The sequence below is a fragment of the Salvelinus namaycush genome, chromosome 23 (assembly GCF_016432855.1).
Source record: "Salvelinus namaycush isolate Seneca chromosome 23, SaNama_1.0, whole genome shotgun sequence".
Classification (NCBI taxonomy): Eukaryota; Metazoa; Chordata; class Actinopteri; order Salmoniformes; family Salmonidae; genus Salvelinus; species Salvelinus namaycush.
This window is the reverse complement of record NC_052329.1, coordinates 21880747-21906161: the sequence shown is the minus strand read 5'-3', so window position 1 is coordinate 21906161 and position 25415 is coordinate 21880747. Positions and strand designations below refer to the sequence as shown.

Genomic DNA, 25415 nt, shown 5'->3' with positions numbered 1-25415 from the left:
GTCTCCCCCTCTCTCTCTCTCTATCGTCTCCCCCTCTCTCTCTCTATCGTCTCCCCCTCTCTCTCTCTATCGTCTCCCCCTCTCTCTCTCTCTATCTTCGTCTCCCCCTCTCTCTCTCTCTCTATTCTCCTCTCTCTCTCCTCTCTATCGTCTCCCCCTCTCTCTCTCTATCGTCTCCCCCTCTCTCTCTCTCTATCGTCTCCCCCTCTCTCTCTCTCTCTCTATCGTCCCCCCTCCTCTCTCTCTCTCATCTCTCTCTATCGTCTCCCCCTCTCTCTCTCTCTCTCTCTCTATCGTCTCCCCCCTCTCTCTCTCTCTCTATCGTCTCCCCTCTCTCTCTCTCTATCGTCTCCCCCTCTCTCTCTCTCCTATCGTCTCCCCGCTCCTCTCTCTCTCTATTGTCTCCCCCGCTCTCTCTCTCTCTATTGTCTCCCCTCTCTCTCTCTCTCTCTCTCTATCGTCCTCCCCCCTCCTCTCGTCTCTCTATCGTCTCCCCCCCTCTCTCTCTCTCTCTCTATCGTCTCCCCCCCCCCTCTCTCTCTCTCTCTATCGTCTCCCCCCCCTCTCTCTCTCTCTCTCTCTCTATCGTCTCCCCCCTCTCTCTCCTCTATCGTCTCCCCCCTCTCTCTCTCTCTCTCTATCGTCTCCCCCTCTCTCTCTCTCTCTCTCTCTCTCTATCGTCTCCCCCTCTTCTCTCTCTCTCTATCGTCTCCCCCTCTTTCTCTCTCTCTCTATCCTCTCCCCCCTCTCTCTCCTCTCTATCCTCTCCCCCTCTCTCTCTCTCTCTTCTCATCGTCTCCCCCCCCTCTCTCTCTCTCTCTCTCTCTATCGTCTCCCTCCTCTCTCTCTCTCTCTCTATCGTCTCCCCCTCTCTCTCTCTCTCTCTATCGTCTCCCCCTCTCTCTCTCTCTCTCTCTCTATCGTCTCCCCCTCTCTCTCTTCTTCTCTATCGTCTCCCCTCTCTCTCTCTCTCTCTCTCTCTCTCGTCTCCCCCTCTCTCTCCTCTCTCTCTCTCTATCGTCTCCCCCTCTCTCTCTCTCTCTCTATCGTCTCCCCCTCTCTCTCTCTCTCTCTATCGTCTCCCCCTCTCTCTTCTCCTCTCTATCGTCTCCCCCTCTCTCTCTCTCTCTCTCTATCGTCTCCCCCTCTCTCTCTCTCTCTCTCTCTATCGTCTCCCCCTCTCTCTCTCTCTCTCTCTCTCTATCGTCTCCCCCTCTCTCTCTCTCTCTCTCTCCTACTCTCCCCCTCTCTCTCTCTCTCTCTCTCTCTCTCTCTATCGTCTCCCCCTCTCTCTCCTTCTCTCTCTCTCTTCTCTTCGTCTCTCTCTCTCTCTCTCTCTCTCGTCTCCCCCTCTCTCTCTCTCTCTCTCTCTCTATCGTCTCCCCCTCTCTCTCTCTCTCTCTCTCTCTCTCTATCGTCTCCCCCTCTCTCTCTCTCTCTCTCTCTCTCTCTATCGTCTCCCCCTCTCTCTCTCTCTCTCTCCTCTCTCTATCGCTCCCCCTCTCTCTCTCTCTCTCTCTCTCTCTCTCTCTCTATCGTCTCCCCCTCTCTCTCTCTATCGTCTCCCCCTCTCTCTCTCTCTCTATCGTCTCCCCCTCTCTCTCTCTCTCTATCGTCTCCCCCTCTCTCTCTCTCTCTATCGTCTCCCCCTCTCTCTCTCTATCGTCTCCCCCTCTCTCTCTCTCTCTATCGTCTCCCCTCTCTCTCTCTCTCTATCGTCTACCTTGTCCCCCCTCTCTCTCTCTCTCTCTCTCTCTCTATCGTCTCCCCCCTCTCTCTCTATCGTCTCCCCCTCTCTCTCTCTCTATCGTCTCCCCCTCTCTCTCTCTCTATCGTCTCCCCCTCTCTCTCTCTCTATCGTCTCCCCCTCTCTCTCTCTCTATCGTCTCCTCCTCTCTATCGTCTCCCCGCTCTCTCTCTCTCTATCGTCTCCCCCGCTCTCTCTCTCTATCGTCTCCCCCGCTCTCTCTCTCTCTCGTCTCCCCCGCTCTCTCTCTCTCTATCGTCTCCCCCGCTCTCTCTCTCTCTATCGTCTCCCCCGCTCTATCATCTCTTTCTCTCTATCGTCTCCCCCTCTCTCTATCATCTCTTTCTCTCTATCGTCTCCCCCTCTCTCTATCATCTCTATCATCATCTCTCTCTTTATCATCTCTCTCTCTATCATCTCTCTCATCTCTCCCTCTCTCTCTATCATCTCTTTCTCTTTATCATCTCCCCCTCTCTCTCTACCGTCTCCCCCTCTCGCTCTACCCTCACCCTCTCTCTCTATCGTCTCCCCCTCTCTCTCTATCATCTCATTCTCTCTTTATCATCTCTCTCTTTATCATCTCCCCCTCACTCTCTATCGTCTCTCTCTCTCTGTCATCTTTCTGTCTATCATCTCTCTTTCTCTCTATCATCTCCCCCTCTCTCTCTTATCTCTCCTCTCTCTCTATCGTCCCTCCTCTCTCTATCGTCTCCCCCTCTCTCTCTATCGTCTCCCCCTCTCTCTCTATCGTCTCCCCCTCTCTCTCTATCGTCTCCCCCTCTCTCTCTATCGTCTCCCCCTCTCTCTCTATCGTCTCCCCCTCTCTCTCTATCGTCTCTCTCTCTCTGTCATCTTTCTTTCTATCATCTCTCTTTCTCTCTATCATCTCCCCCTCTCTCTCTCATCTCTCCCTCTCTCTCTATCATCTCTTTCTCTCTATGTCTCTATATCTCTACTTTTCTACCTCTCTCTATCTCTCTCTCTTTATCATCTCCCCTCTCTCTCTATCGTCTCCCCCCCTCTCTCTCTATCGTCTCCCCCTCTCTCTCTATTCGTCTCCCCCTCTCTCTTCTATCGTCTCCCCTCTCTCTATCTATCGTCTCCCCTCTCTCTTATCTATCGTCTCCCCCTCTCTCTCTATCGTCTCCCCCCTCTCTCTATCGTCTCCCCTCTCTCTCTATCGTCTCCCCCTCTCTCTCTATCGTCTCCCCCTCTCTCTATCGTCTCCCCTCTCTCTCTCGTCTCCCTCTCTCTCTATCGTCTCCCCCTCTCTCTCTATCGTCTCTCTCTCTCTGTCATCTTTCTTTCTATCATCTCTCTTTCTCCTATCCTCCCCCTCTCTCTCTCATCTCTCCTCTCTCTCTTCATCTCTTTCTCCTCTATGTCTCTATACATCTCTACCTCTCTTTATCATCTCTCTCTTTATCATCTCCCCCTCACTCTCTATCGTCTCCCCCTCTCTCTATCGTCTCCCTCTCTCTCTCTATCGTCTCCCCCTCTCTCTCTATCATCTCTTTCTCTCTATCGTCTCCCCCTCTCTCTATCATCTCTATCATCATCTCTCTCATCATCTCTCTCTTTATCATCTCTCTCTCTATCATCTCTCTCATCTCTCCCTCTCTCTCTATCATCTCTTTCTCTTTATCATCTCCCCCTCTCTCTCTACCGTCTCCCCCTCTCGCTCTACCCTCACCCTCTCTCTCTATCGTCTCCCCCTCTCTCTCTATCATCTCCCCCTCTCTCTCTATCATCTCATTCTCTCGGTCTCTATATCATCTCTACCTCTCTTTATCATCTCTCTCTTTATCATCTCCCCCTCACTCTCTATCGTCTCTCTCTCTCTGTCATCTTTCTGTCTATCATCTCTCTTTCTCTCTATCATCTCCCCCTCTCTCTCTTATCTCTCCCTCTCTCATCTCCCACTCTCTCTCTATCGTCTCCCCCTCTCTCTCTATCGTCTCCCCTCTCTCTCTATCGTCTCCCCTCTCTCTCTATCGTCTCCCCCTCTCCTTCTATCGTCTCCCCCTCTCTCTCATCGTCTCCCCTCTCTCTCTCTCGTCTCTCTCTCTCTGTCATCTTTCTTTCTATCATCTCTCTTTCTCTCTATCATCTCCCCCTCTCTCTCTCATCTCTCCCTCTCTCTCTATCATCTCTTTCTCTCTATGTCTCTATATCATCTCTACCTCTCTTTATCATCTCTCTCTTTATCATCTCCCCCTCACTCTCTATCGTCTCCCCCTCTCTCTATCGTCTCCCTCTCTCTCTCTATCGTCTCCCCCTCTCTCTCTATCGTCTCCCCCTCTCTCTCTATCGTCTACCCCCCTCTCTCTATCGTCTACCCCCCTCTCTCTATCGTCTACCCCCCTCTCTCTATCGTCTACCCCCCTCTCTCTATCGTCTCTCTCTCTATCGTCTCTCTCTCTATCGTCTCTCTCTCTATCGTCTCCCCCTCTCTCTCTATCGTCTCCCTCTCCCGCTCTATCGTCTCCCCCTCCCTGTCATCTTTCTTTCTATCATCTCTCTTTCTCTCTATCATCTCCCCCTCTCTCTATCATCTATCCCTCTATCATCTCTACCTCTCTCTATCATCTCTCTCTCTCATCTCTCCTCTCTCTCTCTATCATCTCCCCCTCTCTCTATCATCCTCTTTCTCTTATCATCTCCCCTCTTTCTATCATCTCCCTCCCTCTATCATCTCTCTCTCTATCATCTCTCTCTCTATCATCTCTCTCTCTATCATCTCTCTCTATCATCTCTCTCTCCCTCTCTTTCTTTCTATCATTTCTCTTTCTTTCTATCATTTCTCTTTCTTTCTATCATTTCTCTTTCTTTCTATCATTTCTCTTTCTCTCTATCATCTCTCTTTCTCTCTATCATCTCTCTTTCTCTCTATCATCTCTCTCTCTCTGTCATCTTTCTATCATCTCTCTTTCTCTCTATCATCTCCCCCTCTCTCTCTCATCTCTCCCTCTCTCTCTATCATCTCTTTCTCTCTATGTCTCTATATCATCTCCCCCTCTTTCTATCATCTCCCTCCCTCTATCATCTCTCTCTCTATCATCTCTCTCTCTATCGTCTCTCTCTCTATCGTCTCTCTCTCTCTCTTGTCATCTTTCTTTCTATCATCTCTCTTTCCCTCTTTCTCTCTATCATCTCTCTTTCTCTCTATCATCTCTCCCTCTCTCTCATCTCCCTCCCTCTATCATCTCTCCCTCTCTCTCATCTCCCTCCCTCTATCATCTCTTTCTTTCTATCACTCTCTCTCCCCCTCTCTCTATCATCTCTCTCTCCCCTCTCTCTATCATCTCCCTTTCTCTCCTCTCATCTCCTCTCTGCACTAACTTAGTCAGACTATCATTTTTTCCCGTTCTCTCTCTATCATCTCTCTCATCTCTCTCTCTACCTCTCTCTATCATCTCCCCCTCTCTCTATCCTCTCCCCCTCTCTATCGTCTCCCCTCTCTATCGTCTCCCCTCTCTCTATCGTCTCCCCCCTCTCTCTATCGTCTCCCCTCTCTCTCTATCGTCTCCCCTCTCTCTCTATCGTCTCCCCTCTCTCTCTATCGTCTCCCTCTCTCTCTATCGTCTCCCTCTCTCTCTATCGTCTCCCCTCTCTCCTCTCTTCTCTCTCTCTCTCTATCGTCTCCCCTCTCTCTCTCTATCGTCGCCTCTCTCTCTCTCTACGTCGCCTCCTCTCTCTATCGTCGCCTCTCTCTCTCTATCGTCTCCTCTCTCTCTCTATCGTCTCCCCTCTCTCTTCTATCGTCTCCCTCTCTCTCTATCATCTTTCTTCTATCATCTCTCTTTCTCTCTCCTCTCATCCCTCCCTCTCTCTCATCATCTTTCTTTCTATCATCTCTTCTCTCTATGTCCCTTTATCATCTCCCCCTCTCTATATCATTCTCTACCTCTCTCTATCATCTCCTCTTTATCATCTCCCCCTCTCTCTCTATCGTCCTCCCCTCTCTCTCTATCGTCTCCCTCCTCTCTCTCTATCGTCTCCCCCTCTCTCTCTATCGTCTCCCCTCTCTCTCTCTATCGTCTCCCCCTCTCTCTCTCTATCATCGTCTCCCCCTCTCTCTATCTATCGTCTCCCCCTCTCTCTCTATCGTCTCCCGCCCTCTCTCTATCGTCTCCCCCTCTCTCTCTATCGTCTCCCCTCTCTCTCTATCGTCCTCCCCCTCCCTCTCTATCGTCTCCCCCTCTCTCTCTCGTCTCCCCTCTCTCTCTACGTCTCCCCCTCTCTCTCTATCGTCTCTCTCTCTCTGTCATCTTTCTTTCTATCATCTCTCTTTCTCTCTATCATCTCCCCCTCTCTCTCTCATCTCTCCCTCTCTCTTCTATCATCTCTTCTCTCTCTATGTCTCCTATACATCTCTACCTCTCTTATCATCTCTCTCTTTATCATCTCCCCCTCACTCTCTATCGTCTCCCCCTCTCTCTATCGTCTCCCTCTCTCTCTCTATCGTCTCCCCCTCTCTCTCTATCATCTCTTTCTCTCTATCGTCTCCCCTCTCTCTCTATCATCTCTATCTCATCTCTCTCATCATCTCTCTCTTTATCACCTCTCTCATCACTCTCTCATCTCTCCCTCCTCTCTATCATCTCTTTCTCTTTATCATCTCCCCCTCTCTCTCTACGTCTCCCCTCTCGCTCTACCTCTCACCCTCTCTCTCTATCGTCTCCCCCTCTCCTTCTATCATCTCCCCCTCTCTCTCTATCATCTCATTCTCTCGGTCTCTATATCATCTCTACCTCTCTTTATCATCCTCTCTTTATCATCTCCTCTCCCCTCCCTCTCTATCGTCTTCTCTCTCTCTGTCATCTTTCTGTCTATCATCTCTCTTCTCTCTATCATCTCCCCTCTCTCTCTTATCTCTCCCTCTCTCTCTATCGTCTCCCCCTCTCTCTCTATCGTCTCCCCCTCTCTCTCTATCGTCTCCCCCTCTCTCTCTATCGTCTCCCCCTCTCTCTCTATCGTCTCCCCCTCTCTCTCTATCGTCCCCCCTCTCTATCGTCTCCCCTCTCTCTCTATCGCTCCCCCTCTCTCTCTATCGTCTCTCTCTCTCTGTCTCTTTCTTTCTATCATCTCTCTTTCTCTATCATCTCCCCTCTCTCTCATCTCTCTCCTCTCTCTCTATCATCTCTTTCTCTCTATGTCCTCTATACTCTCTCTCTTTATCGTCTCCCTCACTCTCTATCGTCTCCCCCCTCTCTATCGTCTCCTCTCTCTCTATCGTCTCCCCCTCTCTCTCTATCGTCTCCCCCTCTCTCTCTATCGTCTCCCCCCCTCTCTCTATCGTCTACCCCCCTCTCTCTATCGTCTACCCCCCTCTCTCTATCGTCTACCCCCCTCTCTCTATCGTCTACCCCCCTCTCTCTATCGCTCTCCTCTATCGTCTCTCTCTCTATCGTTCTTCTCTCTCTATCGTCTCCCCCTCTCTCCTCATCGTCTCCCCTCCCGCTCTATCGTCTCCCCTCCTGTCATCTTTCTTTCTATCATCTCTCTTTCTCTCTATCATCTCCCCCTCTCTCTATCATCTATCCCTCTATCATCTCTACCTCTCTCTATCATCTCTCTCTCTCATCTCTCCCTCTCTCTCTCTATCATCTCCCCCTCTCTCTATCATCCTCTTTCTCTTTATCATCTCCCCCTCTTTCTATCATCTCCCTCCCTCTATCATCTCTCTCTCTATCATCTCTCTCTCTATCATCTCTCTCTCTATCATCTCTCTCTATCATCTCTCTCTCCCTCTCTTTCTTTCTTCTATCATTTCTCTTTCTTTCTATCATTTCTCTTTCTTTCTATCATTTCTCTTTCTTTCATCATTTCTCTTTCTCTCATCATCTCTCTTTCTCTCTATCATCTCTCTTTCTTCTCTCTATCATCTTCTCTCTCTGTCATCTTTTCTTCATCTCTCTTCTCTCTATCATCTCCCCCTCTCTCTCTCATCTCTCCCTCTCTCTCTATCATCTCTTTCTCTCTATGTCTCTATATCATCTCCCCCTCTTTCTATCATCTCCCTCCCTCTATCATCTCTCTCTCTATCATCTCTCTCTCTATCATCTCTCTCTCTATCGTCTCTCTCTCTATCGTCTCTCTCTCTCTCTTGTCATCTTTCTTTCTATCATCTCTCTCTCCTCTCTTTCTTCTATCACTCTCTCTTTCTCTCTTTCTCTCTATCATCTCTCTTTCTCTCTATCATCTCTCCCTCTCTCTCATCTCCTCCCTCTCTCATCTCTCCCTCTCTCTCATCTCCCTCCCTCTATCATCATCTCTTCTTTCTATCATCTCTCTCTCCCCCTTCTCCTCACCCTCTCTCTCTATCATCTCCCTTTCTCTCCTCTCATCTCCCTCTCTGACACTACTTAGTCAGACTACATTTTTCTCCCGTTCTCTCTCTATCATCTCTCTCATCTCTCTCTCTACCTCTCTCTATCATCTCCCCCTCTCTATCGTCTCCCCCTCTCTATCGTCTCCCCCTCTCTATCGTCTCCCCCCTCTCTCTATCGTCTCCCCCCTCTCTCTATCGTCTCCCCTCTCTCTCTATCGTCTCCCCTCTCTCTCTATCATCTTTCTTTCTATCATCTCTCTTTCTCTCTCTCATCTCTCCCTCTCTCTCTATCATCTTTCTTTCTATCATCTCTTTCTCTCTATGTCCCTTTATCATCTCCCCCTCTCTATATCATCTCTACTCTCTCTATCATCTCTCTCTTTATCATCTCCCCCTCTCTCTCTATCGTCTCCCCTCTCTCTCTCGTCTCCCCCTCTCTCTCTATCGTCTCCCCCTCTCTCTCTCTATCGCTCTCCACCCTCTCTCTCTCTCATACGTCTCTCCTCCCCCTCTCTCTCTCTATCGTCTCCCCTCTCTCTCTCTATCGTCTCCCCCTCTCTCTATCTATCGTCTCCCCCTCTCTCTCTATCGTCTCCCCCTCTCTCTCATCGTCTCCCCCCTCTCTCTCTATCGTCTCCCATCGTCTATCTCTCCCCCTCCCTGTCATCTTTCTTTCTATCATCTCTCTTCTCTCATCTCTATATCGTCATCTCTCCCTCCTCTCGTCTCATCATCTCTCCCTCTCTTCTCATCATCTCTATCTCTATTCTCTCTCCTTCTCTCTATCATCTCTCCCTCTCTTATCATCTCTACCTCTCTTTTATCATCTCTCTCTATCATCTCTCCTCTATCATCTCTCTCTATCATCTCCCTCTCTCTCTCTCATCATCTCCCCTCTCTCTCTATCATCTCCCCCTCTCTCTCTATCATCTCCCCCTCTCTCTCTATCATCTCCCCCTCTCTCTCTATCATCTCTCTCTCTATCATCTCTCTCTCATCATCTCTCTCTCTATCACTCTCTCTCTATCATCTCCCTCTCTCTCTCTCTCATCTCTCTCTCCCTCTCTATATATCATCTCTCTCTCTCTCTCCATCTCTTTCTTTCTATCATTTCTCTTTCTCTCTATCATCTCTCTTTCTCTCTATCATCTCTCTCCCTCTCTCTCTATCGTCTCCCCCTCTCTCTCTATCGTCTCCCCCTCTCTCTCTATCGTCTCCCCTCTCTCTCTTATCGTCTCCCTCTCTCTCTATCGTCTCCCCCTCTCTCTCTATCGTCTCCCCCTCTCTCTCTATCGTCTCCCCCTCTCTCTATCGTCTCCCCCTCTCTCTCTATCGTCTCCCCCTCTCTCTCTATCGTCTCCCCCTCTCTCTCTATCGTCTCCCCCTCACTCTCTATCGTCTCCCCCTCTCTCTCTATCGTCTCCCCCTCTCTCTCTATCGTCTACCCCCCTCTCTCTATCGTCTACCCCCCTTTCTCTATCGTCTCCCCCCCTCTCTCTATCGTCTACCCCCCTCTCTCTATCGTCCTCTCTCTCTATCGTCTCCCCCTCTCTCTATCGTCTCCCCTCTCTCTCTATCGTCTCCTCTCCCGCTCTATCGTCTCCCCCTCCTATACTGTCCTCTTTTATCATCTCTCTTTCTCTCTATCATCTCTCCCCCTCTCTATCATCTATCCCTCTATCATCTCTACCTCTCTCTATCATCTCTCTCTCTCATCTCTCCTCTCTCTCTCTATCATCTCCCCTCTCTCTATCATCCTCTTTCTCTTTATCATCTCCCCCTCTTTCTATCATCTCCCTCCCTCTATCATCTCTCCCTCTATCATCTCTCTCTCTATCATCTCTCTCTCTATCATCTCTCTCTCTATCATCTCTCTCTATCATCTCTCTCTCCCTCTCTTTCTTTCTATCATTTCTCTTTCTTTCTTCATTTCTCTTCTTCTATCATTTCTCTTCTTTCTACTTCATTTCTCTTTCTCTCTATCATCTCTCTTTCTCTCTATCATCTCTCTTTCTCTCTATCATCTCTCTCTCTCTGTCATCTTTCTATCATCTCTCTTTCTCTCTATCATCTCCCCCTCTCTCTCTCATCTCTCCCTCTCTCTCTATCATCTCTTTCTCTCTATGTCTCTAATCATCTCCCCCTCTTTCTATCATCTCCCTCCCTCTATCATCTCTCTCTCTATCATCTCTCTCTCTATCATCTCTCTCTCTATCGTCTCTCTCTCTATCGTCTCTCTCTCTCTCTTGTCATCTTTCTTTCTATCATCTCTCTCTCCCTCTCTTTCTTTCTATCATCTCTCTTTCTCTCTTTCTCTCTATCATCTCTCTTTCTCTCTATCATCTCTCCCTCTCTCTCATCTCCCTCCCTCTATCATCTCTCCCTCTCTCTCATCTCCCTCCCTCTATCATCTCTTTCTTTCTATCATCTCTCTCTCCCCCTCTCTCTATCATCTCTCTCTCCCTCTCTCTCTATCATCTCCCTTTCTCTCCTCTCATCTCCCTCTCTGACACTAACTTAGTCAGACTATCATTTTTTCCCGTTCTCTCTCTATCATCTCTCTCATCTCTCTCTCTACCTCTCTCTATCATCTCCCCCTCTCTATCGTCTCCCCCTCTCTATCGTCTCCCCCTCTCTATCGTCTCCCCCCTCTCTCTATCGTCTCCCCCCTCTCTCTATCGTCTCCCCTCTCTCTCTATCGTCTCCCCTCTCTCTCTATCGTCTCCCCTCTCTCTCTATCGTCTCCCCTCTCTCTCTATCGTCTCCCCTCTCTCTCTATCGTCTCCCCTCTCTCTCTATCGTCTCCCCTCTCTCTCTCTATCGTCTCCCCTCTCTCTCTCTATCGTCTCCCCTCTCTCTCTCTATCGTCGCCTCTCTCTCTCTATCGTCTCCTCTCTCTCTCTATCGTCTCCCCTCTCTCTCTATCGTCTCCCCTCTCTCTCTATCGTCTCCCCTCTCTCTCTATCATCTTTCTTTCTCTCTCTCATCTCTCCCTCTCTCTCTATCATCTTTCTTTCTATCATCTCTTTCTCTCTATGTCCCTTTATCATCTCCCCCTCTCTATATCATCTCTACCTCTCTCTATCATCTCTCTCTTTATCATCTCCCCCTCTCTCTCTATCGTCTCCCCCTCTCTCTCTATCGTCTCCCCCTCTCTCTCTATCGTCTCCCCCTCTCTCTCTATCGTCTCCCCCTCTCTCTCTCTATCGTCTCCCCCTCTCTCTCTCTATCGTCTCCCCCTCTCTCTCTCTATCGTCTCCCCCTCTCTCTCTATCGTCTCCCCCTCTCTCTCTATCGTCTCCCCCTCTCTCTCTATCGTCTCCCTCTCCCGCTCTATCGTCTCCCCCTCCCTGTCATCTTTCTTTCTATCATCTCTCTTTCTCTCTATCATCTCTCCCTCTCTCTCTATCATCTCTCCCTCTCTCTATCATCTCTACCTCTCTCTTTATCATCTCTACCTCTATCATCTCTCTCTATCATCTCCCTCTCTCTCTCTCATCTCCCCCTCTCTCTCTATCATCTCCCCCTCTCTATCATCTCTCTCTCTATCATCTCTCTCTATCATCTCTCTCTCTATCATCTCTCTCTCTATCATCTCCCTCTCTCTCTCTCTCATCTCTCTCTCCCTCTCTATATATCATCTCTCTCTCTCTCTCCATCTCTTTCTTTCTATCATTTCTCTTTCTCTCTATCATCTCTCTTTCTCTCTATCATCTCTCTCCCTCTCTCTCTACCTCTCTCTATCATCTCTCTCTTTATCATCTCTCTCTTTATCATCTCTCTCTTTATCATCTCTCTCTATCGTCTCCCCCTCTCTATCATCTCTCTCTTTATCATCTCTCTCTTTATCATCTCTCTCTCTATCGTCTCCCCCTCTCTCTCTATCGTCTCCCCCTCTCTCTCTATCGTCTCCCCCTCTCTCTCTATCGTCTCCCCCTCTCTCTCTCTATCGTCTCCCCCTCTCTCTCTCTATCGTCTCCCCCTCTCTCTCTCTATCGTCTCTCTCTCTATCGTCTCTCTCTCTATCGTCTCTCTCTCTATCGTCTCTCTCTCTATCGTCTCTCTCTCTATCGTCTCTCTCTCTATCGTCTCTCTCTCTATCGTCTCTCTCTCTATCGTCTCTCTCTCTATCGTCTCTCTCTCTATCGTCTCTCTCTCTATCGTCTCTCTCTATCGTCTCCCCCTCTCTCTCTATCGTCTCTCTCTCTATCGTCTCCCCCTCCCGCTCTATCGTCTCCCCCTCCCTGTCATCTTTCTTTCTATCATCTCTCTTTCTCTCTATCATCTCTCCCTCTCTCTATATCCCTCTTTCTCTTTATCATCTCCCCCTCTTTCTATCATCTCCCTCCCTCTCTCATCTCTCTCTCTATCATCTCTCTCTATCATCTCTTTCTCTCTATCATCTCTCTCTATCATCTCTCTCTCCCTCTCTTTCTTTCTATCATTTCTCTTTCTCTCTATCATTTCTCTTTCTATCATTTCTCTTTCTCTCATCTCTCTTTCTCTCTATCATCTCTCTTTCTTTATCATCTCTCTCTTTATCATCTCTCTCTTTATCATCTCTCTTTATCATCTCTCTTTATCATCTCTCTTTATCATCTCTCTCTCTATCGTCTCCCCCTCTCTCTCTATCGTCTCCCCCTCTCTCTCTATCGTCTCCCCCTCTCTCTCTCTATCGTCTCCCCCTCTCTCTCTCTATCGTCTCCCCCTCTCTCTCTCTATCGTCTCTCTCTCTATCGTCTCTCTCTCTATCGTCTCTCTCTCTATCGTCTCTCTCTCTATCGTCTCTCTCTCTATCGTCTCCCCCTCTCTCTCTATCGTCTCTCTCTCTATCGTCTCCCCCTCCCGCTCTATCGTCTCCCCCTCCCTGTCATCTTTCTTTCTATCATCTCTCTTTCTCTCTATCATCTCTCCCTCTCTCTATGTCCCTCTATCCCTCTTTCTCTTTATCATCTCCCCCTCTTTCTATCATCTCCCTCCCTCTCTCATCTCTCTCTCTATCATCTCTCTCTATCATCTCTTTCTCTCTATCATCTCTCTCTATCATCTCTCTCTCCCTCTCTTTCTTTCTATCATTTCTCTTTCTCTCTATCATTTCTCTTTCTATCATTTCTCTTTCTCTCATCTCTCTTTCTCTCTATCATCTTTCTTTATCATCTCTCTCTTTATCATCTCTCTCTTTATCATCTCTCTCTTTATCATCTCTCTTTATCATCTCTCTTTATCATCTCTCTCTCTATCGTCTCCCCCTCTCTCTCTATCGTCTCCCCCTCTCTCTCTATCGTCTCCCCCTCTCTCTCTATCGTCTCCCCCTCTCTCTCTATCGTCTCCCCCTCTCTCGTCTCCCCCTCTCTATCGTCTCCCCCTCTCTATCGTCTCCCCCTCTCTCGTCTCCCCCTCTCTCGTCTCCCCCTCTCTCGTCTCCCCCTCTCTCGTCTCCCCCTCTCTCGTCTCCCCCTCTCTCTCTATCGTCCCCCTCTCTCTCTATCGTCTCCCCCTCTCTCTATCGTCTCTCTCTCTATCGTCTCTCTCTCTATCGTCTCTCTCTCTATCGTCTCTCTCTCTATCGTCTCTCTCTCTATCGTCTCTCTCTCTATCGTCTCTCTCTCTATCGTCTCTCTCTCTATCGTCTCCCCCTCCCTGTCATCTTTCTTTCTATCATCTCTCTTTCTCTCTATCATCTCTCTTTCTCTCTATCATCTCTCTTTCTCTCTATCATCTCTCCCTCTCTCTATCATCTCTCCCTCTCTCTTTATCATCTCTACCTCTATCATCTCTACCTCTATCATCTCTCATCTCTCCCTCTCTCTCTCTATCATCTCCCCCTCTCTATCGTCTCTCTCTCCATCTCTTTCTTTCTATCATTTCTCTTTCTCTCTATCTCTCTTTCTCTCTATCATCTCTCTACCTCTCTTTATCATCTCTCTCTTTATCATCTCTCTCTTTATCATCTCTCTCTCTATCGTCTCCCCCTCTCTCTCTATCGTCTCCCCCCCTCTCTCTATCGTCTCCCCCCCTCTCTCTATCGTCTCCCCCCTCTCTCGATCATCTCCCCCTCTCTCTCTATCATCTCCCCCTCTCTCTCTATCATCTCTCTCTCTCTCTCTATCATCTCTCTATCATCTTTCTTTCTATCATCTCTCTTTCTTTCTATCATCTCTCTTTCTTTCTATCATCTCTCTTTCTCTCTATCATCTCCCCCTCTCTCTATCATCTCTCTTTCTCTCTATCATCTCTCTCTCTCTCTCTCTCCCTCTCTTTCTTTCTATCATCGCTCTTTCTATCATCTCTCTCCCTCTCTTTCTTTCTATCATCGCTCTTTCTCTCTATCATCTCTCTTTCTCTCTATCATCTCCCCATCATCTCTACCTGTCTCTATCATCTCTCTCTCCCTCTCTCTCTATCATCTCTCTCTCCCTCCCTCTCTATCATCTCCCTTTCTCTCCTCTCTCATCTCCCTCTCTGACACTAACTTAGTCAGATTTTCATTTTCCCCCGTTCTCTCTCCCTCCATATTTTTGCCTTTCCTTTCTCTCTAACTTGATTCTTCTAAAGAGAAAAGAATGAGGCTTCCTCTCCGCTGAGTTGCCCTGCTATTACCCAGGGAAGTGCCTCTTCCTCTCCTCCCATATCCTCCCTCCATCCCTCACTCCCTCCCTCCATCCTTCACTCCCTCCATCCCTCACTCCCTCCCTCCATCCCTCACTCCCTCCCTCCATCCCTCACTCCCTCCATCCTTCACTCCCTCCATCCTTCACTCCCTCCATCCCTGCTCACAGACGCAAGACGAATTGGAGCTCTTGTCTGAAATGTAATGAAATGAAAGATGAGCCATCACCAGGTGCAGGATATAAATATGTCACACCCGTAACCTGATTGTGTGTACGAGGAGAGGCTGAGTGATGTACATCATTGTTGTGTGTACGAGGAGAGGCTGAGTGATGTACATCATCGTTGTGTGTGTGTGTGTGTGTGTATGAGGAGAGGCTGAATGATGTACATCATCATTGTGTGTGTATGAGGAAAGGCTGAGTGATGTACATCATCGTTGTGTGTGTGTGTGTGTGTGGAGAGGCTGAGTGATGTACATCATCGTTTGTGTGTGTGTGTGTATGAGGAGAGGCTGAGTGATGTACATCATCATTGTGTGTGTGAGGAAAGGCTGAGTGATGTACATCATCATTGTGTGTGTATGAGGAAAGGCTGAGTGATGTACATCATCATTGTGTGTGTATGAGGAGAGGCTGAGTGATGTACATCATCATTGTGTGTGTGAGGAGAGGCTGAGTGATGTACATCATCATTGTGTGTGTATGAGGAAAGGCTGAGTGATGTACATCATCATTGTGTGTGTATGAGGAGAGGCTGAGTGATGTACATCATCATTGTGTGTGTATGAGGAGAGGCTGAGTGATGTACATCATCATTGTGTGTGTATGAGGAAAGGCTGAGTGATGTACATCATCCTTGTGTGTGTATGAGGAAAGGCTGAGTGATGTACATCATCGTTGTGTGTGTGTATGAGGAAAGGCTGAGTGATGTACATCATCGTTGTGTGTGTATGAGGAAAGGCTGAGTGATGTACATCATCGTTGTGTGTGAGGAAAGGCGGAGTGATGTACATCATCGTTGTGGGTGTGTGAGGAAAGGCTGAGTGATGTACATCATCGTTGTGGGTGTGTGAGGAAAGGCTGAGTGATGTACATCATCGTTGTGTGTGTGTGTGAGGAAAGGCTGAGTGATGTACATCATCGTTGTGTGTGTGTGAGGAAAGGCTGAGTGATGTACATCATCGTTGTGTGTGTGTGTGAGGAAAGGCTGAGTGATGTACATCATCGTTGTGTGTGTGTGAGGAAAGGCTGAGTGATGTACATCATCGTTGTGTGTGTGTGAGGAAAGGCTGAGTGATGTACATCATCGTTGTGTGTGTATGAGGAAAGGCTGAGTGATGTACATCATCGTTGTGTGTGTATGAGGAAGGCTGAGTGATGTACATCATCGTTGTGTGTGTGTGAGGAAAGGCTGAGTGATGTACATCATCGTTGTGTGTGTATGAGGAAAGGCTGAGTGATGTACATCATCGTTGTGTGTGTATGAGGAAGGCTGAGTGATGTACATCATCGTTGTGTGTGTATGAGGGAAGGCTGAGTGATGTACATCATCGTTGTGTGTGTGTGAGGAAAGGCTGAGTGATGTACATCATCATTGTGTGTGTATGAGGAAAGGCTGAGTGATGTACATCATCGTTGTGTGTGTGTGAGGAAAGGCTGAGTGATGTACATCATCATTGTGTGTGTATGAGGAAGGCTGAGTGATGTACATCATCATTGTGTGTGTATGAGGAAGGCTGAGTGATGTACATCATCGTTGTGTGTGTATGAGGAAGGCTGAGTGATGTACATCATCGTTGTGTGTGTATGAGGAAAGGCTGAGTGATGTACATCATCGTTGTGTGTGTGTGAGGAAAGGCTGAGTGATGTACATCATCATTGTGTGTGTATGAGGAAGGCTGAGTGATGTACATCATCGTTGTGTGTGTGTGGGGGTATTTCTATTGTATGTGCCTGTGTTGTAAGTTGTCTGGACAGATGCTGCTGTCACACTTCCTCAGTGAAGTTGTCAAGAGTGTGTCAGTGGCTGAAGCACAAACACGATGATGCACCTCCTGTGACCACCCTGCTTATCTGGCTGTCTGTCTCTCCCCTGAGACCACTCTCCTGTCTCCACTGTTATAACACCTGCTTAGAATGGGCACCATAGACACATGGCTAGTTTCACATATTGCTACGGCTCACTAATGGACTGAAAGGCCTACTGGGAGACAGATTCAACTTTTACAATTTTGTTTTGACAGATCATGGTGGCCATTGTCCAACATGGGCCCCAACCAGCGCCAAGTGGTTGAAATGGGTCAGTTTCATGGAAGTGATAGCATTGCATTTATCCCCAGTAAAGCCAGACCTTATTCCACCTGATGTAGAACAATACAGAATATTGTTCAGGGTTTGAGACATTTAGGAATGGCCCTCTCAGTAAGTAAAACCCTGGTGAAGGCCAAAAGCTGAAATGCGTTGGTTCTACTTTTAGCAATAAATACGCTTTTTTATTGAATTCCATTGTCCTCCAAGTGTTGCTGAATCTTCTCTCCTCTCACTAAGCTTAGCAGCCCAGGTCACTCCTCCTTCCCTTATCCCTCTGTTTCTCCCTCTCTCTTTTTCCATCTCTTCCTTCCACACAGACGCGTACACACACTTCCACCCACGTCCAGTCCCAGTCCCCAGGCAGGCTTCTCTGAGGGGTGCACCGTGGCACACAGCTGGGAGATTCAAATGTTTTTGCTGTTCATAAATCACAGCGACAGCAATGGGCCCATATTAAAGACAAGCGTAGGGATCTCACAGTCTGCTGTGTCTGCTGTGTCTGCTGTGTCTGCTGTGTCTGCTGTGTCTGCTGTGTCTGTTCTGTCTGCTGCGTCTGTTCTGTCTGCTGCGTCTGTTCTGTCTGCTGCGTCTGTTCTGTCTGCTGCGTCTGTTCTGTCTGCTGCGTCTGTTCTGTCTGCTGCGTCTGTTCTGTCTGCTGCGTCTGTTCTGTCTGCTGCGTCTGTTCTGTCTGCTGCGTCTGTTCTGTCTGCTGCGTCTGTTCTGTCTGCTGCGTCTGTTCTGTCTGCTGCGTCTGTTCTGTCTGCTGCGTCTGTTCTGTCTGCTGCGTCTGTTCTGTCTGCTGTGTCTACTTGTGTCAATGTGTTGGGGAATGTTTTGTTTCATATGACTGGACCACTTGTTAAGTCAGCTTACTGTGGTCTGTGTACAACTTTGTTGGTCCGTTCCCCTCGCAAAAATCAACAACAGTTAGACGTATTGGTAGAAGGTTACCAGACACACACACACACACACACACACACACACACACACACACACACAGACACACACAGCTGTTTGTAGTGTCTTGTTAGGTTGGTGTAATGATGAATCTCCGTAGTAAACAGTCAGAATTGTGTCTGAAACATGATTGAATGTCTTGAAGGGAGACGTAGTCCATCTCTAGAGCAACGCCACAGGAGTCTTGGTAATGAAGGCTTGGTGACAGCCCCAACGCCTGGCAGCACCTAATCAAACTAATAAAGCAGCATGTTAGTTAAAGCACATTCATTGTCATCAAGGAAGAAGTGTTGTTGGTTGACAGGGAATGGGTTTGTGTGGTGATGGGGAAGTTTGTTCATCTTGTCTGTCTGCCTGCCGCATTCCCAAACCGGAGAGAGAGAGACGAAAGCGACAGGCCCCTCTTTCTCCCATGCTGGGCTCTGATGAAATTCCTGTCACAGTCAGGCAAGGATCTCATCTCCCGAGGACAGCGAGACGTGGATGGATCTAACCTTGTGATCCCCTTGACAGTGGGAGAGAACGGCATCGATCCGCCATGTAAATAACCCCTTAGTCAAGCTGTACAGTGAGTGTCTGTTTATGCATCTTTCTCTGTAGTACAGAACCACAACTCTCCACTCACCTAGCTATGAGCTCTGTTCTAACTGTCTGCTAGAGGGCCCATAATTAACAAGGCCTGTTAAGAAGTTCACAGGCTTCTCGTCATCTAAATTACATCTTAATGACGTTTCAGCTCAAGAGCCAGAGATGGTAACTCCAGCCAGGAGATGGAGAGATGTGTTATCATAAGTCCAATGTGAGATGAGGGTTGGTTTGCTGTAAACACTGGTAGCCGTCCTTCTCTCTATCATTTTTCTAATCTCTCCCTCAATGTTTCTCTCTCTCGCTCTCCCCCATCTCTCTCTCCTTCTATAGCCCCCTCTCTCGTTACTCCTTTCTCTCCCTAGTTCAGCCCTTCTCCGGTGGGACAGGGGGATTGCACTCCTCTTTGCTCTGTAATTACTCTCCTGTTCCCAGGTAGCATCACATCTCTCATTGGGGCCTCAACTCTGTAATCAGATTCATTGCATCTATTACCCAGGTATTTCAGTCACGCAGTGGAGATAATGAGATTTGTAGCACCAATAAGATGGCATAATAATGTTATTTCTTGCAGATGGATGCTTGATTAGATACAGTAATATTCTGCAGTGCGGTTGTTTGCATTGTAGATATTGCAGTATGCTACTGTGGTGGGTAGACTGCTACTGTGGTGGGTAGACTGCTACTGTGGTGGGTAGACTGCTGCTGTGGTGGGTAGACTGCTACTGTGGTGGGTAGACTGCTACTGTGGTGGGTAGACTGCTACTGTGGTGGGTAGACTGCTACTGTGGTGGGTAGACTGCTACTGTGGTGGGTAGACTGCTGCTGTGGTGGGTAGACTGCTGCTGTGGTGGGTAGACTGCTGCTGTGGTGGGTAGACTGCTGCTGTGGTGGGTAGACTGCTGCTGTGGTGGGTAGACTGCAGGGCATCTCTCTTCAACATTCTTGTGGGATAGCCATATATATGTTTTACCTGGGAGACATACATTTATGCAGCTCTAACAATGTCATTAGTATGCTTTAAAACAACAGGGGTTAATGAGATATAAGGAAGCCTATTGTTCAGACTCAGAGAGATAGTAGCTACTATCTCTCTCTCACAAACACACACACCAAACTGAGGGATTTAGGCTAGTTTTTAGTCTCCCATTATCATGATCCCTCTATTGCACAGCTCTCTCTCTTTCTCTCTCTGTCACACACAACATGCACAACACACACTGAAATCAAGACCTTGACGAAAGAAAGGATAAGCGAATCAAATCTTAGAAAGCCAATATTGATTTACCGGATGAGTTCCCTTCATCCGTGTGGCTGTGTTTTACTAGGCTCAGGTGGACTGTAGTGTCCTTCATACCAGAGCAGCCATTAGAGGAAGAGAGAGAGGGAAATGGAGAAGAGAACAAATATAGAGTCCATGCCTCTCTGGAGGGTGAAGGTAGTTGAGCATCGATAGCGGTAAAACAGAGAGAGAGAGGGGGGGGGGGGGGAATTAGAGGAGAGAGGTGTAAACAGATGGAGATAAAAACAGAGAGAGAGGGGGGGGGGAATTAGAGGAGAGAGGTGTAAACAGATGGAGATAAAAACAGAGAGAGGGGGGGGAATTAGAGGAGAGAGGTGTAAACAGATGGAGATAAAAACAGAGAGAGAGAGGGGGGGGAATTAGAGGAGAGAGGTGTAAACAGATAGAGATAAAAACAGAGAGAGAGGGGGGGAATTAGAGGAGAGAGGTGTAAACAGATGGAGATAAAAACAGAGAGAGGGGGGGGAATTAGAGGAGAGAGGTGTAAACAGATGGAGATAAAAACAGAGAGAGAGGGGGGGAATTAGAGAGAGGTGTAAACAGATGGAGATAAAAACAGAGAGAGAGGGGGGGAATTAGAGGAGAGAGGTGTAAACAGATGGAGATAAAAACAGAGAGAGAGGGGGGGAATTAGAGGAGAGAGGTGTAAACAGATGGAGATAAAAACAGAGGCGAGAAAGGAGAGGTTGAACTTTGAACTACCTCTTATCAAACTAAAGGTTGAAGGTACAATGAAATCCAGTGGAAGAGAGGAATTAAAAAGGGACAGCGAGAGAGGAAATGGCCTCTGTAGGCAGTGTACAGTATCACAGGGTTCATTGACTGGGCAGCAGTAGACAGCCAGCTGTTGTTAGTCAGACTGGGTTGGTGGGTAGGCTACACTGTATGTTTCAGTCTCCTGTTTTCCCCTTTATTCTCAGTATTAATTCTACCTTTCCTGGCTAGCCTGAATATGTCTAAACACAGCCACTAAACCACAGCAGCTACAAAAACATCTCACTCCCCTCTAACACCCCCCCCTCCTCTCTCCTCATCTCCACTGCTCTCTTTCTTGTTCTGCATTTTATCCATTCACCTCTCTTTCCTCTCTCTGTTCTTTATCCATTCACACCTCTCTTTCCTCTCTCTGTTCTTTATCCATTCACACCTCTTTCCTTTCTCTGTCCTTTATCCATTCACACCTCTCTCTCCTCACTCTGTCCTTTATCCATTCACACCTCTTTCCTCACTCTGTCCTTTATCCATTCACACCTCTCTTTCCTCTCTCTGTCCTTTATCCATTCACACCTCTTTCCTTTCTCTGTCCTTTATCCATTCACACCTCTCTTTCCTCTCTCTGTCCTTTATCCATTCACACCTCTCCTCTCTGTTCTTTATCCATTCACACCTCTCTTTCCTCTCTCTGTCCTTTATCCATTCACACCTCTCCTCACTCTGTCCTTTATCCATTCACACCTCTCTTTCCTCTCTCTGTCCTTTATCCATTCACACCTCTCTTTCCTCACTGTGTCCTTTATCCATTCACACCTCTCCTCTCTCTGTCCTTTATCCATTCACACCTCTCCTCTCTCTGTCCTTTATCCATTCACACCTCTCCTCTCTCTGTCCTTTATCCATTCACACCTCTCTTTCCTCACTCTGTCCTTTATCCATTCACACCTCTCTTTCCTCACTCTGTCCTTTATCCATTCACACCTCTCTTTCCTCACTGTGTCCTTTATCCATTCACACCTCTCCTCTCTTTGTCCTTTATCCATTCACACCTCTCTTTCCTCACTGTGTCCTTTATCCATTCACACCTCTCTTTCCTCACGGTGTCCTTTATCCATTCACACCTCTCTTTCCTCTCTCTGTCCTTTATCCATTCACACCTCTCTTTCCTCACGGTGTCCTTTATCCATTCACACCTCTCTTTCCTCACGGTGTCCTTTATCCATTCACACCTCTCTTTCTTCTCTCTGTCCTTTATCCATTCACACCTCTCTTTCCTCACTCTGTCCTTTATCCATTCACACCTCTCTTTCCTCACGGTGTCCTTTATCCATTCACACCTCTCTTTCCTCACGGTGTCCTTTATCCATTCACACCTCTCTTTCCTCACGGTGTCCTTTATCCATTCACACCTCTCTTTCCTCACGGTGTCCTTTATCCATTCACACCTCTCTTTCCTCACTCTGTCCTTTATCCATTCACACCTCTCTTTCCTCACTCTGTCCTTTATCCATTCACACCTCTCTTTCCTCACTCTGTCCTTTATCCATTCACACCTCTCTTTCCTCACTCTGTCCTTTATCCATTCACACCTCTCTTTCCTCACTCTGTCCTTTATCCATTCACACCTCTCTTTCCTCACTGTGTCCTTTAACCATTCACACCTCTCTTTCCTCACTGTGTCCTTTATCCATTCACACCTCTCTTTCCTCTCTGTCCTTTATCCATTCACACCTCTCTTTCCTCTCTCTGTCCTTTATCCATTCACACCTCTCTTTCCTCTCTCTGTCCTTTATCCATTCACACCTCTCTTTCCTCTCTCTGTCCTTTATCCATTCACACCTCTCTTTCCTCTCTCTGTCCTTTATCCATTCACACCTCTCTTTCCTCTCTCTGTCCTTTATCCATTCACACCTCTCCTCTCTCTGTCCTTTATCCATTCACACCTCTCTTTCCTCTCTCTGTCCTTTATCCATTCACACCTCTCTTTCCTCTCTCTGTCCTTTATCCATTCACACCTCTCTTTCCTCTCTCTGTCCTTTATCCATTCACACCTCTTTCCTCTCTCTGTCCTTTATCCATTCACACCTCTCTTTCCTCTCTCTGTCCTTTATCCATTCACACCTCTCTTTCCTCTCTGTCCTTTATCCATTCACACCTCTCTTTCCTCTCGCTGTCCTTTATCCATTCACACCACTCCTCTCTTTGTCCTTTATCCATTCACACCTCTCTTTCCTCTCTCTGTCCTTTATCCATTCACACCTCTCCTCTCTTTGTCCTTTATCCATTCACATCTCTCCTCTCTCTGTCCTTTATCCGTCCGCACCTCTCTTTCCTCTCTCTGTCCTTTATCCGTCCGCACCTCTCTTTCCTCTCTCTGTCCTTTATCCGTCCGCACCTCTCCTCTCTCTGTCCTTTATCCGTCCGCACCTCTCTTTCCTCTCTCTGTCCTTTATCCGTCCGCACCTCTCTTTCCTCTCTCTGTCCTTTATCCGTCCGCACCTCTCTTTCCTCTCTCTGTCCTTTATCCGTCCGCACCTCTCTTTCTCAGCATTCACTCATAGTCAGTGTTTTAGGAGTTGTATTTTGCATTTTAATCCCCCGGAAGGGATGATGACATGCAGAATGAATTAATTTGTTGCTTTTCATTTATTAGAGCAAAAGAAAACAAATAACTGGTATGGCTTTGTGGCTTTCTCAATAGAAAAGGCCTTCCGTAGTAGGTGTATGTAATGTGGATAGGGCAGTTGATAGTATTTTATGCTAAGGCCACAGATGGACAGATCATCTGTAATTGACCCTGCCTCTGCAGTTTCCATCCAGATGTGCTATCCATAAATCCATGTCCTATAAAAAAATAGTGTCCTTACTTACCCTTACCCCCCACTAATCAGATTATCAACTAGTCTCTATCCTGACCCTCTAATATATCTCATCTGTTGATGCAGACTGACTGACTGACTGACTGACTGACTGCAGCTCTGTTGTTCAATGATGATTGACTCCTGTTCATGGACCACCAACCAACCAACCTGACTGCTCTGTTGATGTTTAGCATGTCAATCATAAAGGGGTGGAAAAGCAATATCTGAGTGATATGTCACTCCTTGTCCCTCTACTTGACTTGTCCCAGTCAGAGACAGCCAGTACATGGTGACATGCTGAGACTGGGGATTGATCTACTTGACTTGTCCCAGTCAGAGACAGCCAGTACATGGTGACATGCTGAGACTGGGGATTGATCTACTTGACTTGTCCCAGTCAGAGACAGCCAGTACATGGTGACATGCTGAGACTGGGGATTGATCTACTTGACGTGTCCCAGTCAGAGACAGCCGGTACATGGTAACATGGTGAGACTGGGGATTGATCCTGCTGACTCTATCAAGATGCCACTGTGCTCGGAGCCAGGTTGGGTATCGATCGCCATGGTAAGAGGGGAGGTCAGTGGGGCTAATAGACTGAGCTGATTGGAGATTGTGTGTGCGTGGTTGTCCAATGACAGGGGGATAGTTCAATTTGTGTTCATGTGCGGTCAGAGGACTGGTTTTGGTCATGTGTGTGTGTGTGTCCCAGGTTCACAGAGGCAGACACCATTGTGATGGGTGATGTGACGTACGGAGCCTGCTGCGTGGACGACTTCACGGCCCGCGCCTTGGGGGCCGACTTCATGGTGCACTACGGCCACAGCTGCCTCAGTGAGTCACACACGCACAAAAAGACTCACATACACGACTCAGACATGACGCAGGTAATCATTAGTAATCGAATCACATCCCTAAAACATGCGCAAATGTAAATACACACACACACATATCAGGGTTTTTGTTAGCCGGCTTTTGGCACCATTCAAAAGTTTGGGGCCACTTAGAAATGTCCTTGTTTTTGAAAGAAAAGCACATTTTTTGTCCATTTTAAAATAACATCAAATTAATCAGAAATACGGTGTAGACATTGTTAATGTTGTAAATGACTATTGTAGCATGTATATACTATTGTATATACATAGGCATACAGAGGCCCATTATCAACAACCATCACTCCTGTGTTCCAATGGCACGTTGTGTTAGCTAATCCAAGTTTATAATTTTAAAAGGCTAATTGATCATTACAAAACCCTTTTGTTATTATGTTAGCACAGCTGAAAACTGTTGTGCTGATTTAAAGAAGCAATAAAACCGGCCTTTAGACTAGTTGAGTATCTGGAGCATCAGCATTTGTGGGTTTGATTACAGGCTCAAAATGGCCAGAAACAAAGATCTTTCTTCTGAATCTCGTCAGTCTATTCTTGTTCTGAGAAATGAAGGCTATTCCATGCAAGAAATTGCCAAAAACCTGAAGATCTCGTACAATGCCTTCACAGAAAAGCGCAAACTGGCTCTAACCAGAATAGAACGAGTGGGAGGCCCCGGTGCACAACTGAGCAAGAAGACAAGTACATTAGAGTGTCTAGTTTGAGAAACAGATGCCTCACAAGTCCTCAACTGGCATCTTCATTAAATAGTACCCGCACAACACCAGTCTCAACGTCAACAGTGAAAAGGCGACTCCGGGATGCTGGCCTTCTAGGTTTTTTTTTTTACCCCTTTTTCGCCCCAATTTCATGATATCCAATTGGTAGTTAAGGTCTTGTCCCATTTCTGAAACTCCCGTACGGACAGGTGAAGGTTGAGAGCTGTGCGTCCTCTGAAACAACCAATGTGTCTGCGGAAACACCGTACACCTGGCGACTGTGTCAGCGTGCTTGCGCCCGGCCCGCCACGGGAGTCACTAGAGCGTGACGGGACAAGGACAACCCGGCCGGCCGACGCTGGGCTAATTGTGCGCCGCCTCATCGGTCTCCCGGTCACGGCCAGG

General features: G+C 47.6%; 1 protein-coding gene across 3 annotated transcripts in view; it reads left to right on the top strand.

The window, feature by feature from the left end:
• The window catches only part of dph1 (diphthamide biosynthesis 1), a 104538-nt gene that overhangs the window by 26809 nt on the left and 52314 nt on the right, over positions 1–25415 (top strand). For all 3 annotated transcript variants that reach the window (XM_038961241.1, XM_038961240.1, XM_038961239.1), the window contains exon 4: positions 24135–24256. In XM_038961241.1, coding sequence (XP_038817169.1) covers positions 24135–24256 — 122 coding nt within the window. The remainder of the gene's footprint in view (positions 1–24134; positions 24257–25415) is intronic.